Source organism: Callithrix jacchus, chromosome 9, assembly GCF_049354715.1.
Source record: "Callithrix jacchus isolate 240 chromosome 9, calJac240_pri, whole genome shotgun sequence".
In the NCBI taxonomy this organism is placed as follows: domain Eukaryota; kingdom Metazoa; phylum Chordata; class Mammalia; order Primates; family Cebidae; genus Callithrix; species Callithrix jacchus.
The window spans coordinates 88490917-88506461 of NC_133510.1; the positions used below are offsets into that span (position 1 = coordinate 88490917).

The 15545-nt window shown below is 41.7% G+C and overlaps 1 protein-coding gene across 3 annotated transcripts in view; it reads right to left on the reverse strand.

Annotated features, from left to right (window-relative positions):
- The window catches only part of PLEKHG7 (pleckstrin homology and RhoGEF domain containing G7), a 66394-nt gene extending 53650 nt beyond the window's left edge, over nucleotides 1-12744 (reverse strand). For all 3 annotated transcript variants that reach the window (XM_017976262.4, XM_017976261.4, XM_017976259.4), the window contains exons 1-3: nucleotides 12602-12744; nucleotides 8105-8823; nucleotides 7218-7240 (exon numbers count right to left, since the gene is read on the reverse strand). In XM_017976262.4, the coding sequence (XP_017831751.1) occupies nucleotides 7218-7240; nucleotides 8105-8638 (557 nt within the window). In that variant the 5' untranslated portion in view covers nucleotides 8639-8823; nucleotides 12602-12744. The remainder of the gene's footprint in view (nucleotides 1-7217; nucleotides 7241-8104; nucleotides 8824-12601) is intronic.
- Nucleotides 12745-15545: the final 2801 nt, after the last annotated feature.

Consider the following 15545-nt stretch of genomic DNA (forward strand, 5'->3'; position numbering starts at 1 on the left):
GCAAAACCCATAATTACTTTTGCACCAACTAATAGATGAGCTGATGCTGGTGGGAGAATGGCACGTGGTTCCCCTTCCACCGTGCCCATATCAGAAAGGCTCCCTGGGCTACAGTCTTCTCTTTTGAGTAATGGACACTAATAACACACTGCCTGTGACTCTCTGAATCCTGTCCAACAAGCTGAAAAGCCCTGAAGAAGCTGACAGTCTTCTCCTCCTGTATGTTCTAGAGTATTAACAGACAGTGCTAGGGACATAAGGGGTTTAAATAAAAGTATGTGGGGTATAATATTGTATCATATTGAACCTAAAGGACAGATACATTACATCTGGTGTTCCTGATGTTAGAATATTGACTCAGAGGTTAGAATATTTTAGAAAAAATAAGTCAACGAGTTACATGTGGAAAGCGCTGGATGAATGGTTTCTCTAACAATAACCATGGCTACTATTTGAGTTATATTATTTAACCAGTCCAAAAGAAAGACCTGTGAGATGAACACTACAGATGTGCATTGCTTAATGATGGGGATACATTTTGAGAAATGCATCCTCAGGCAACTTTGTCATTGTGTGAACATCACAGAGTGAACTTACACAGACCTCGATGGTGTGTAGCCTACAATATACCTGGTCTGTCAGGAGTCCCAGGATACAAACGGTAGTTCCCAGGATACAAACACGTATGTCATGTTATTGTACTGAATAATGTAGGCAGCTGTAACGCAATGGGAAGTGTTTGTGTATCTAAACATAGACTAGGTAAGTGAAACTACGTTATTATAATCTCATGGGACCACGGTCACCCATGAGGCCCATTGTTGACTAAAACATCATGAATGCAGCGCGTGACTGTATTTGTATCTCCACTTCAGGGAGAAAAACTTTAAAGTTTTGAGCGGTTAAGGAAATCATGCAAGATCGTGTTGCCACAGAGAAGTGGAGCTAGGATTCAAATTCAGGGAGTTTGATTCGAGTAGATTTTAACTCCCTGTCCTGCTGACCCCTAATGGTAACCCCAGATGAATTGACTTCGGAGGAAGTTTTCCTGGCATTTAATACTTTTGTTTGTTTGTTTGCTTTTCCCCTCAAGACAGACTTTCAAATACCTCATCATTTGGCTTTCATGCTAATGTTGCCCCACTGGCTAACATGCAAAGATTTCACTTTTCTCCTACTTTCTATTTGGGCACTGGAAGGTTAGTCTGTACTCTTATAGAAATGTAGCACGTATGTTTCTTTTCTCAGTTTCAGGGCTGACCTGAAAACTAGGTGAGATGGACAACTTCCTGTGAATACAAAATTTAAGCGATGCTAGGAAGGTTTCCCTACCCACAAAATCATCTCCCTCACTTCCTTCTGATGTTTAAGATTCCACCAACACAGCTTCACTGTCTTTTGTTAAAATGCAAATACACCGGAGGTAGGTAGGTGACACTGTAATCCAAGAAGCCTGCCAACCTGCCTGTCTTCCTTCTTCCATTCATCTTTTTGGAAGTAGACTCTTTCTGGGTACTGGATGCTAGAGGTTCAAAGATAAATAAGAAGCAGTCTCTGCTCTCAGGAAGGTTTAGAGTCTCAGGGGCAGATGAATGTAAAAGAAACACAATATAGTGTTTTAGATATTATGACAGAGACATTTCTAGGATGCGGGGAAACCCAAAAGGGAGAAATGTACTGGCTGTCCTTGGAAAGATGAGAGCATATTTCCGTTAAGGCTAAATTCCCTCACACTTGAGTAAGAACGAAATGTGAAGATTCTTTTCCCAAGTACCATATTCTAGTGATAAGAGAGGAAGGCTTGAAATGAGAATGAGTTCACTCAAATGTTACAGAGTGAGAGAGGGATGGGGGCAAAAAGAGTTCACAAAGAAAAACCTGACAGCAAAGGTTTACCAGTTAGCTGATTTCAGAACTACAAGTATATTGGATACTTCTCACTTACACACTGTCAGGTTACATGTTAAAACACTACAATGCCTGTAATTCTAGCACTATGGAGGCTGAGGTGGGCAGGCAACTTGAGGCCAGGAGTTTGAAGCCAGCCTGGCCACCCTGGCGAAATCCTGTCTCTACTAAACACACAAAAATTAGCCGGGTGGGTGGTGCACACCTGTACTCCCACCTACTCAGGAGGCTGAAACAAGAGAATCACTTGAACCCAGGAGGTGAAGATTGCAGTGAGCTGAGATCACGCCACTGCACTCCAGCTTGGGTGACAGAGCAAGATTTTGTCTCAAAACCTGCCCCGCCAAACCACTATAATAGAAGAATCAGTGTTTTTGAAAAAGGTTTTATGTCTATTCCGGAAGGCAAAAAATTTTTGCCGTGATTGGAAGCCACAGAGGAAAACATTTCTTAATTGTATAGGCCAGGGCTCAGCACACCTTTTCTATAAAGGGCCAGATAGTAAACATTTTAGGCTTTGTGGGCCATGTAGCCTCTGTTGCAACCACTCAACTCTGCCATTACAGTGCTAAACACCCACAGACAATGCACAGATGAGTGGGCGTGGATGTGTTCCAATAAAGGTTTATTTACAGAAATAGGTGATAGACTCAATCTTGGCCATGGGCCATAGTTTGCTAAATCCTAGTTTATACCATTTGATAGGCCTGTTTTTTTTTTTTTTTTTTTTTTTTTTTTTTAAGGCAGGAACCCTTGCTCTTGCATAGGGAGTGGGGCCTCATGCAGAATTCTTCACTCTTCACCTAACATTACATGACCATGCAATGCAGCCTGGCAAACAGCTGTTCAGAGGAAGTGGGCTCTTCTAACAAATGGCTGCTGCAGAAAAGACTACAGAGACATGTGGAAGAAGAGAAGGGGGAGTAAAGAGAGACAGATCTCAGATGTGTCAAAGTATTGGTCCTGGGTGTATCTGTGAGGCTGTTGCCAAAGGAGATTAACATTTGAGTCAGTGGACTGGGGAAGGCAGAGCCACCCTTCATCTGGGTGGGCGCCATCTCATCAGCTGCCAGTGAATATAAAGCAGGCAGAAAAACATGAAGATTTGAGACTGGCCTGTCCTCCCAGCCTACATCTTTGTTCCATGCTGGATCTTTCTGGCCCTTGAACACTGGACTCCAGGTTCTTCAGCTTGGAACTTGGATGGGTTCTCCTTGCTCCTCAGCCTACAGATGGCCTATTGTGGGACCTTGCGACCATGTGAGCTAATACTTAATAAACTCCCCTTTATTTATATATATTATATATTATTTACATATTTATTTATATAACATATATAAATAAAGGGGAGTTTATTACAAATATATATATTATATTTTTTATAATTTATATTTTTATTATAGTTTATTATAAATTATATATATATATATATATATTTTTTTTTTTTTCTATTAGTTCTGTCCCTCTAGGGAACCCTGACTAATACAGATTTTGGTACCAGAAGTGGTTTTAGAAGAACAGAGTATTAAGGATGGAGTTCTTTCATTGCTTTTGGGGTTTCTAGAGTTGGCTGCTTCATATGATTAGACCCCAAAATGCTAAGGACTCTATTTCTAATAGTATGGAGAACACTGATAGTCCTTGGCATGAATTATTTAGAGAGTTATGCAAAACAAATGCATTTGACAATCCTGATTCACCGCCCGTGAGAGGCAAGGAGGTTAGTGACTCTGTACATATTACCTTTGACCATATGTGGAGAACCAGGGAACATAATGAAGCTGGTTGGTTGCTCCTAAGTTCAGTGGACAAAGTGAGGAGAGAAAATAGGAAACTCAGGGATTCTAATTCCCAGCTTCGGAAGCAGGTACCGAGCCTCAAATCTGCTAAGATTACCCTCAGTGAGTCTTATCTCCTGTATAGAAAGAGCTGAAGTTGTGGAAAAACAGACACAAGCTCTTACGTGAGTGGCTGACCTGCAGTGAAAGGTGCATGCACAGCCTCACCAGGTGCCTACTATTAACATGAAGGCATTATTGGAAAAGAATGGGATCCTGCAACTTGGAATGGGGATGTGCAGAAGGACCCTGATGAAGCCGGAGACACTCAGTTTGTAAACTCTGATGAACCATATTTGCCAAAAGAAATAGCTTCCCCATCCCCAGTAGCAACAACATCCCCTCCCTGACCCACACTGCCATCCGCAGCCTTTCCACCTTTGTCTGAGGAGATAAGCCCTGCCAGCAGGAAGATAATGTTGATTCTCCTCAGGAGCCACCCCCAACACCCCTGTTTGCTTTTAGACCTGTAACTGGGCTAAAGTCCTAGTGGGCCCCTAGAGGTGAGGTTGAGAGAGTGACCCATGAAAAGGTGTCCTACACTTGAGAAGAACTGCTTGATATCACACTGGTTCATTACACTGATGACATTATGCTGATTGAATGCAGTGAGCAAGAAGTCGCAAACACACTTGACTTATTGGTGAGACATTTGTGTGGTATTCCAAACAGCATTGCCTCTGACCAAAGCACTCACTTTATGGCACAAGCAAGTGTGGCAGTGGGCTCGTGCTCACGGAATTCACTAGTCTTACTGTGTTCCCCATTATCCTGAAGAGGCTGGATTGACAGAATGGTGGAATGGCCTTCTGAAGTCACAATTATAATACCAACTAGGTGACAATACTTTGCAGGGCTGGGGCAAACTTCTCCTGAAGGCCATGTATGCTCTAAATAAGCGTCCAATATATGGTACTGTTTCTCTCATAGCCAGGATTCTCTGTGAGTTCAGGAATCAAGGGGTGAAAGTGGAAGTGGCACCATTCACCATCACTTCTAGTGACCCACTAGCCAAATTTTTGCTTCCTGTTCTTGCAACATTACGTTCTGCTGGCCTAGAGGTTCCAGAGGGAGGAATGCTGCCACCAGGAAACACAACAATGATTTCATTAAACTGGAAGCTAAGATTGCCACCTGGACGCTTTGGGCTCCTCCTACCTTTAAGACAACAGGCTAAGAAGGGAGTTACAGGTTCCTGACACAATGTCCAGCTAATTTTTTTAAAAAAAGTATATTTTTAGTAGAAAGGAGGTTTCACCATGTTGTCCAGCCTGGTCCTGAACTCCTGACCTTAAGTGATCTGCCTGCCTGGGCCTCCCAAAGTGCTGGGATTAGAGGGATGAGCCACCATGCCTGGCCTGACCTAGCTGATCTTTTAAAATTTGCCAAGTATTTTTGTTATTTCCTCACAAATATTCCATATGGCAATGGAAATTACCTTCATGTCATTTTTTGCAAATGGCTTGATGCATGCCATTGATTTGCCTCAATGTCTGCTGGCTCCATCTAATAATCAGAGCTGGACCCAGATTTTACCTTTCTAGGAAACATTCCTTGATTTAAGACTCACAAATATGCATATAGTATATCCATCCCTGATGCCTTCTCTAAGCAATTATTTACTCAAAATATCCACTAAGATATTTCATAGGTCCTCAAACTCAACATGTACAAACGTGAACTCAAGACCTATACCCCAACCACCATATTTCATTTCCTCACCCAAGTTTATCTAGGTCAGTGAATGGAAACCTTGGTTACCCAATTGTATAAGCCAGAAGCTTGGAGGTCATTCTTGAAGATTTCTTTCCCTCACCCCTAAGAGGCTACCACTCACAAAGTCTGGGGGATTGTATCTCCTAAATATCTCTTGCACTGAGATACTTTTTAACTCCACTGCCTTCATTATAGTCTCACAAGCTTCTCATACCTGACCATTCTAATTATTTGACTTAAGTCTGCTTGCACCTAAATTCCAAGTATAACTGACATCCATCTGATCACATCAATTCATTAAATGGTTTCACACTGCTCTTAGGGTAAGGAATAAAATTTCTCAACATTCTATTAAAATAATCCAACTCTATACATATCATTTTTTTCTAAGACTACTCTTTTTCACTTCTCTTTGACACAACTGAACTAGATCTCATCTTAGAGCTTAATTCTGTTTCACATGTATGGAAGATTTACACTAAGAGCCCCACTCTTCTCCAATGCTTTTCCATGTAACACTACAATCTATACACTTTGCCATGTAGCACTACAATGCTCTTCCATTGTTGGTAACATGTAATTCCCTGACACTGAGTTCAACTGAGTGACTTACTTTGGCCAATAAAATTAGACCAGATTCAGAGCCCAGGCCCCAAGAAGCCTTGCATGTTTCTACTTGTCCTCTTGAACTTCTCCCCTCACTGTATAAAGAATCTGCTCAATTGATCCCATGGACCCATGGGAGTTCTTAGATCCCATGAGCAGGATAAGGGACATCTGGAGTGGAACTGCTCAGCTAAATCCAGCCTAGAGCAACTCACCCCCAGGGGACACATAGGTTTATAAGAAACAGTAACTGTCTGTTACTTTAAGTGGTCTGTTATCTAGCAATAGCTAACTAATACACAAACATAACAATTTACATTTTCCTATGGCTTTGTAAGTATCTTCTACCTTTGTTGACACGGTTAGGTCACTGAGGGTTAAAATCAACAAAGAATGTGTACATGGATGGTATCCTTACACAGCATGGATGGTATCCTTACCTATGAACAGCAAACTATTGCTTGAGGATGGAGGTCCAGTAATAAAGCAGTGGCTCTTTCTCCAAAAAAAAAAAAAAAATCTTCTGTGACTTTTCAAATGAAATGAGGGGTTTCCTGCCAATCCTGCAAGTCAGAACAATGAAATTGGGTATGGGTTTTTCCCTGCGGCCACAGAACTCTTCATCCCTGTCAAGGATGGCAGATCCATTGCTACAACCAGGGGGCCACGTTGAAAGTTCAGAGCTGGTTTTGGAAATGACACAGTCTACTTCATTCTGGGTAAGGGCACAGTCTAACATAATGGGTATTTTAAAGGTCACCCTAGATTTAATCAGGACATGTGTTCCTTTAATTTTTTGTCCTCTAAATTTTTTTTGAAAAGCTGTTGAATATCTCTGGCCTTTCTATTTTTCTCTACCAGACAAAACCTGTTACTAAGTGCATGTTAATTAAGCCACAGGGCTAAGACATTGACAATTCAAAATGAAAACTACAGCTGCATGTGGATGTCATATCCTGCCCCCACATGCTGTGCTCTTAAAGGGAGATTCTTGAAATCAAAACTTTTGCACCTATAAATGTGAAGAGTGACTTGAGGGCTGTAAAACAAAGTGCGCTACACACCATCAGCTTTGTTATGTCAGGACAGAAATAAAGATGTAATAGTCAACAGATGTCATAGCACCAGAGAACATAAATGCATACACACCTGGATGGGTACAATTCTTCTCCCTGAAATAAATTTTAAGAATATATGCTTTAGTTTGGCTCAAACCCATCCCCAACTCCAAAGCAAACATGTTGAAAGGAGAAACAAAGAACCCTCTTAGTTAAAAATGTTTTACATTTTGGTGGGACTGGAAATTTGAATAACTGGCTCTTTCTCCCCTTTTAAATCAGTGACACCACATTGTCTTTAAATAGTGTGCATTTGCAAGAAGTCCCCCATTGCTATCTGCTGCCTGACAGACCATCGGTTGCCTGGCCTTGATCCTCCTTCCCTCCCTCCCTCCCTTCCTCCCTCCCTTCTTTTCTTCCTTCCTTCCTTTATTCCTTTTTTTGAGAGGAAGTTTCGCTCTCATTGCCCAGGCTGGAGTGCAATGGTGCTATCTCAGCTCACTACAACCTCTGCCTCTTGGGTTCAAGTGATTCTCCTGCCTCACCCTCCCGAGTAGCTGGGATTACAGGCACCCACCACCACGCCTGGCTAATTTTGTATTTTTAGTACAGACAGGGTTTCTCCATGTTGGTCAGGCTGGTCTTGAACACCCGACCTCAGGTGATCCACCCGCCTTGACTTCCCAAAGTGCTTGGATTACAGATGCGAGCCACTGAGCCCAGCTGGTGAGTCCTTTCTTAAAGTGCCTCCAGGGACAGAAGAAAGTGAGCAAGATTATTTTCTTTCTTCCCCAAATTGCTGCCCTCCTTTCACTTCAGAGCCAATGTTTCCTAAAGAGAATGTGTCCCCTCAGTGTGGCTTCCTGTGCTGTCTCCTTTCTTAGGATCTCCTGGCCCCTGGGGGAAAGAAGCAGCTCTGAGACCTATTTTGCTCTGTGGTTAGCCAACTGAGAGGTGGGAGGTTTACAGCTGTGTTACCTGAGGACTAGGGCACCGTGGGGTGGGGCTGGGCAAAAAGTGACTTTCTTGCTGCAGAAGAGAGACCTGTTGAAGGGACCCTTCATTAACAGGCTGAAGCTCGAGAGGGACATACTGGTCAGTGGGCCGGGTTTGGGGTTCCAGTGAGTCAGCTGTGTTCAGGGCCCTTTCAGGTTCAGGGGTCAATCTTGAGCACAGTCCCAAGGGTGACAGCAAGTACGAAGGATCTTTTGGGCTTCCTAGCAGCCTCTTGGAAAGGTAACACAGGGAGCCTGCAGGCTCTCTCCAGCCTTCCCAGGTGAGCACCTGCAAGGCATCTTGTTGAGGCAGTGAGTGCCAAGCCCCACAGCCCCGGTTCCTTAATCTCCTCAAAGTGGGCGAGGTGGAGATGCAGCCTGGGGCTTGCCGGTCAAACTGGAGGAGACTCCCCTGGTTCTCACAGTGCTGTTTTGGCAGGCTCCTCAGCAGATGCCCAGGAAAGGCTCTGCAGCCTCGGGCTGGCACCTCTGGACAGAGTGACTCTGTTTTCTCCATAAAGCTAAGAGGACCCGTTGGTAGAAGGTTCCAGAAGACATCTGAGTCGCTGTTCTCTGGATCACATGGAGGTTGCTCAATTTCTGCATCCAAGCATCACACTGCCTCTAGCAGTTCTTTGTCCTTTTCCAGAGAATTTCAAGCAGGTTGTCGCATCTTTAGTGAGGAAGAGCAGACTGTGGAATCTGTAGCAAATGAGGGAGACTCTGGTGAGAAAAAAAGGTCTAAAATTTCAAAGGACAACTTCTAATTCTCATAGGAGATAGGGCTCAGTTCACATCAGCATCCTTTACATTCAGAAGATATTAATATATGTAACTTCAGCCTTCTCATCTAAATAGCATATTGAAATCTGTTTACTGTCTACTTAATATTCCTTCCAGGTTCAAACAAAAAAGACTTTAAACATGGTGAAACCCTGTCTCTACTAAAAATACAAAAAAATTAGTGGGACAATGTGGCAGCTGGTGTAATCCCAGCTACTTGGGAGGCTGAGGCAGGAGAATCACTTGAACCTGGGAGGCGGAGGTTGCAGTGAGCTGAGGGGGCATGCCATTGCACTCCAGCCTGGGCAACAAGAGGGAAACTCTGTTTCAAAACAAAACAAAAACAAACAAACAAACAAAACAACTTTGGTAACTTAAGATACTTCTTGCCAAATGTGGGTGAAGGGGAGGAAGGCAGCAAAACACACTGCCATGTGTGTACCTATGCAAATGTCTTGCATGTTCTGCACATGTACCCCAAAACCTAAAATGCAATTAAAAAAAAAAGATACTTCTTGGAAACCACACAGTTCCTCTCCTTGTGATTTCATTTTAAGAGAATCAAATATACATTAAATCCTCCTTATCATCTACATTTACGTATGTAAGGACGTACTTTGGTGCATCCCAGGGATACAAGAACAAGGAAAACAAGGCTTTCTTCTCTCAAGGTTTAAATTACAGAGTGAGACAAGCTTTGAAGGTAACCAATGTAAAGTATCTGGCATTGTCTTTATTTTAGATCCTATTGATCTTTACATTTTGGAAAAATGACTTGCAAGTTTGAAAAGAAAAATCAAGATGTCACCAGGCAACCTACTATTCATGGAGGCGTTTTCTGTGATTCATGCATGCAGAAGTATCTCTTCTCATGCTCAAGAAAAGCCAACTCTTCTATTTCACAGCTTGATTCATGGGAGTGACTTACTGCAGTTCCATTATTCTGTACCTTCCCAAAGGTATATGTGGGAAAATATCAATCCTTACACATCACTTATTGCATGAGAGTTGATGCTTGATGATTTACAGACCAAGGCATGGGACTGTGGGACAGGCGAGAGACCCATTTTCCCTTGCCCCAGATGGCATGGAAGATGGCTTCAGACTGTGCGTGGATGTTTGTGGATGGAACATTAGTAGTTGACCATATATTCTAAGATTATCAATAATAGTTTTAGTGAGTTTATAGTCCTAAAGCAGAACTCAGCAATCTGAAACCCTTTGGCCACATTTGGATCGCCAAAATTTAAGAATGGCTAATAATTTACTTCTTATAATTTTAATTGGATGGACAGTATTCGTGAGTTGTTTGAGGAACCACTTTAGTAGAACTTTTCCACAGTGTATTATTTGCATCTTCAACTTGATATAGAGAAAGCTGAAAACCAATAAACCTTTCCCTCATAAACTGATCTCATTCTGTTGACTATTATTCATGGTACTTTGTCAAAATACAGTGATTATTACTATGTTTTCTGTAGTTCTGTAGAGAATACAATAATTGTTACAGGTTTTTATAGCATCTAAATATTCACTCCCACACCAAATGGCCCCACACTGATGTACTCCCTAATTTTTATTTCTTACTTCTCTCTATGCTTTGTGTACTTGTCTATGGCAACCACTCTCTCCTCTTTGTTTCTTTTAATCTGTGTCAGTCATAGAATCCAACAAGCTTCTGAATAGAGAATTATAGGCTGTTAGATCTATTCCTATCAGTAAAGAGGAGAAACTCAGTCATGACAATGTTGTGACATTGATTGTGGGGACTTTGTGATCTCTTATTTTACTCCCTGACTCTTACATTGTTTAAGGTCAAATAAGGCCAGGCACAGAGGCTCATGAATGTAATACTAGCACTTTGGGGCAAAGATGGATCACTTGAGCCAAGGAGTTCAAGACTAGCCTGGGCAACATAGTGAGACTGCATCTCTATACTTTTTTTTAAAGGCCAAATGAAACTAACAGGTACTGGATTTTAGACTGGTGAGTTGTTTGAGGAATTACTTAGATGCAAACTAAAGTCAGTTCAACTCTTATTCACGAAAGAAATCTAAAATTCTTAATGTTGGATTTGCTTTGAGTTGAGGGCTCAGCTGTTACAGAACTTCACATGTAGAACTAACATGCATGAGGCACCCTTTTTTGCAGAATGAAGGAAAGAAGGCAATGCCAGTTTAGGAAACTTACGTTCAGGTAAGGTGAAACTGTATTAGTTTTGCTTTTAGATTGGTAATTCCTGGGTGCTGCTCTAAAGGTTGATACTAACATTGCTGGAGAGGCATGAAATGGTCCTTCCTGACCATCGACAAAATAAGGTACATTGTTGCTTCATGGAGCATTGTCATGACTGAGTTTCTCCTCTTTACTGATAGGAATAGATCTAACAGCCTATAATTCTCTATTCAGAAGCTTGTTGGATTCTATGACTGACACAGATTAAAAGAAACAAAGAGGAGAGAGTGGTTGCCATAGACAAGTACACCAAGTTCTTCATTCTCCCAACAAACAAATGATGGACTGAGCATGAAATCTATAGGTACTTTCTTTCTTTTTTTTTTCTTTTTTTTTTTTGGAGATGGGGTCTGGCTCTGTTGCCCAGGCTGAGTGCAGTGGCGTGATCATAGCACACTGTAACCTCAAACCCCTAGCCTCACAGAATCCTCCCGCTGCAGAACTCCTGAGTAGCTGGGACTACAGATGCTCACCACCACACCCAGCTAATTTTGAATCAATAGGGACTTTCATGGATATATACACTCAGGGCGATTCCATTATTTTTCTCCTCTAGAAGACTGTCCAAATTCTAGGTGCAACAATGTTAAAGGAATTCAGTATATTTGCATAGGCACTTGCATAATAGATCAGATTTCTTAGTCTTTGGGTTTCCCCTCTGTCCTTTTGGCCTTTTTCTCTCCTCTTTTGAGGGATTAGGATACAGCTTTGGGTTTTCTTTCTAGTCATTTCAGACACAGGATTGTAGCTGCTGGTAGGAAGTTATGTATGGCCAATAAGATACACATAGGTAAGTATTATTTATTAGCCACTGGGTTAAACATTGGAACCAAGGCAATAGTAACTGCTGGCATAACTCATTGCAGAAATGGAGAAACTTTAAAAACAGCAGGGCTTTGGGAGGTGATTTGCAGAGAGGCAGGAAGAGCTCAAGCACCAGAGTAAATGGATGTGGTTTCTCTTCCAGTCTCACTGCCAACTGGCTGTGTGACCTAGGACAAGCCACTTCTCCTCTGCCAACATCTGTGCAGCATTTACCAAGAGGGCATTAAAGAACCTCCCTTACAGGCTTGTTGCAGAAGTTAAATGAGATAATGGCCAAGGCTCCTGGGAGGCACTCCCTAAATGACTAGGCTCAGTGGGTCTGGTAGAATAGAAGTTCACAGTAGATCCCTTCATGCTAACTCTTCTGCTTTATGTTTAAAAGAGGAAATCAATACATGGTCATTGTAAAGAAAATTCACCAGCCTTTGATCTTCCAAGAGAATCCAGCAAATGCCCACCCACTCTGTTGGGGAAGCCATCTCACTGTACTAGAAATTATTAAACCATTGTAGATTAATGATTCATTAATTTTAATGAGACCTGAAGAGACCAGCAAAACAAGGGAAACTCAGAGCAATAGGACAAAGGAAAGTGAAAGAGAGAAACCCGGAAAACCACTGAATGTTGCCTTTAATACCTGTGAGATGGTCTATCCCTGAAGGCGACCGTGCCCAGGTGGGTCCTGACGATCCTCAGAGCCTCAGAACCATAGTGAGCTGCCAGGGGAGGGCTCCCAGCAACAAGTTCCACACTTGTAACAATGCGCCCTCTGGGCTGAGTGAAAGCAACCTCACTACCAGCCTCAAGGAGGAACTGGCCTCTCCCCTCCTTAGAGATATTTCCAGTGATTTGTTTATGAAAAAGCTTAAAGGGAAGCCAGTTCAGAATCTAAGGCAGCCTAAGAACAAGTCAGGTAAGCAATGGCTGATCAAATACAGAAATGATGCAAATGTAGCTTTTTACTTCCTCTTGAGGCGTTCAATAAATCATCACTGATAGTTCAGTGAAGCAGTTCTAGGTTTCTATTTATTTTCTCCAAGGTTGTGAGATACATTCTTTGAGACTCTACTTTCTTCACATCATAAAACATTTTGTGTTGGTTTATTTGATTAATGACATGCTTTGATAATCATTGAATAATAGAGGAAATGATTAGAGCACTGGGGAGCAAATCTGTGAACATTAGTTCTCAAATAATTAAAATGCAAATGGAAGAGCATTTATATCCACCAGTATTCTCATTAGATCAGTACCTCAAAGAACATTTACTCGATGCCTAGGTGGAGATAATGCATATGTATTCAGCATTAAACAAAAATGTCTATAGACTTTATCAAAACAAAGTCGAAGTAATTCTGTTGAAGTCTAATTCACTGAAGTTTTCATTGCTTGGATTCATTACAGACACTTACTGTGAAGGTTCCTTGAGGACTGGTAGTTCTTAAAGTAGGGTCCCTGGACCAGCAGTATCAGTATGACTTGGGGACTTCTTAGAAAGGAAAAATCTTCCCCCTGCATACTCTCCAACCCCTGGAACTCTGGGAGTGGGGCCAGAAGTCTGTGGGTTTTCTTGTTTTTTGAGACAAGGTCTCACTCTGTTACCCAGGTTGGAGTGCAGTGACGCAATCTCAGCTCATTGCAACCTCCGCCTCCAGGGTTCAAGCGATTCTCCTACCTCAGCCTCCTAAATAGCTGGGATTACCAGGTGGCGGATTACACCTGGTGCAGGATTACAGGTGCATGCTAACTTCTGTATTTTTAGTAGTGATGAGGTTTCACCATATTTGCTTGGCTGTTCTCAAACTCCTGACCTCAGGTGATCCACCCACCTCAGTCTCCCAAAGTGCTGGGATTACAGGTGTGAGCCATTGTGCCCAGCCAGAAGCCTGTGTTTAACAAGACTTCCAGGCGATTCTTACATGGGTTAAAATTTGAGAACCACTGACCTTAGGGACAAAAAAAAGGTCTAACTTATAGATGTTGGCCTTGTGATAACCTTTGTTTTAGTCTTTAATTGTCTCATATTGATCTTACAAGAACATCATTTACTTAGAACTTTGAAAAATGACTTGATTTCCTGCTCTCACCACCATTGCCAACATTACCACGGCTCAACCAAAAGTAGGATATCAAAAAATATCTATTTTACCAGCATGGAGCCTGCATAAAACAGTTCTGAGCTCCTGCCAAGGATGTCTAGAAATGAATTCCTTCCATTTTGGAAGGAAAAAACGAATAAAGTCTTTTAGCTTTTAGTTTGTGGAAGGAAGGTCATACTTTATCTACCAGTCCCCTCACACACATGTTATTGTAAAACTGTCTCTTCTAGGGAATAATGATAATGGAATATTTGATCCAAATGCAAAAACTCCCAGCCTCTGGTTGTAACTTAAAGAAGGAAATTAAGAGTCTTATAGAAAGGTCACAAAGGATTATCAGGGAAAAAAATGTGCCAGTTCCTCTGATTAGTCAAGGAGATGGCAATAGGGAGGCATTCTGGGGGTGAAGGGATGCCTTAGAGTCAGCTTTTCCTTTGAGACCCTGGGCAACCTCACTGTGGCCCTTTTTCAAATCACAGATGGAGGTGCTCTCCGATATTGCAGAGGGAACATCTTGCCTCAGCATTTTCTGCCTATGTGTAGTTTTACATGTATGTATGCTTTGCTTCAATAACATGTATACTTTAAAAAGTACATCTATGCTAAAAGATGACATCTTAGTTTGCTTAGTTTCTGGCTTTGAATTGGCAAATTCCTAAAAAATATTTTCTTTTTAGTTCTTGAAAAGAGGTATGATATTGATTTGAGCTTCCTTTTAGGCTTTAGGGTTACAAAAATTCAATTGTACCATATTTACAATTGTTAATATAGCTAGGCACAGTTGCTGATGCATGTAATCCCAGCACTTTGGGAGGCCAAGGCAGTCAGACCATTGAGTCCAGGAGTTCAAGACCAGCCTGGGTAACACGCTAAAACCCCATCTCCACAAAAAGTAAAAAAATTAGTTGGGTGTGGTGGTGTGTACCTGTAGTCCCAGCTACTTGGAAGGCTGAAGTGGGAAGATTGCTTGGGCCGAAGTTTCAGTGAGCCATGATCATGCCACTGCACTATAGCCTGGGTCACAGAGAAACACCCTGTCCCTCAAAAACAAATCAAAACAAAAAAAGATGAATATTAGGTGAACATCAATGCATCTTGATATTTTTCAGTATTTTTGAGTTATTTATTCAGGAAAGGTTTCTAGGCAGTACATATTCTGAGCTGTTTCATATCTCAAACTGACTTTCTTTTGCTATCACATATGCAGGGAATGAAATTCTTGCATCATGGTATTTTCCTTTAAAGGTCTGTAGAGATTTTTTTCAGTCGTTAGTAGTTGAAATAGGAGGTAAATAGAATATTTACTCTTTGGTGAGTACCATACTCTTAATTTTTTTTTACTTCTTTGTGACATTGTTCATGTTTTATTGAAGTGTGTAATTTATATATATAAAATTTTATTGGGATTAGGGCTTGCTGTATCACCAAGGCTGATCTCAAACTTCTGAACTCAAGTGGTCTTTTCACTTTAGCATCGCCATA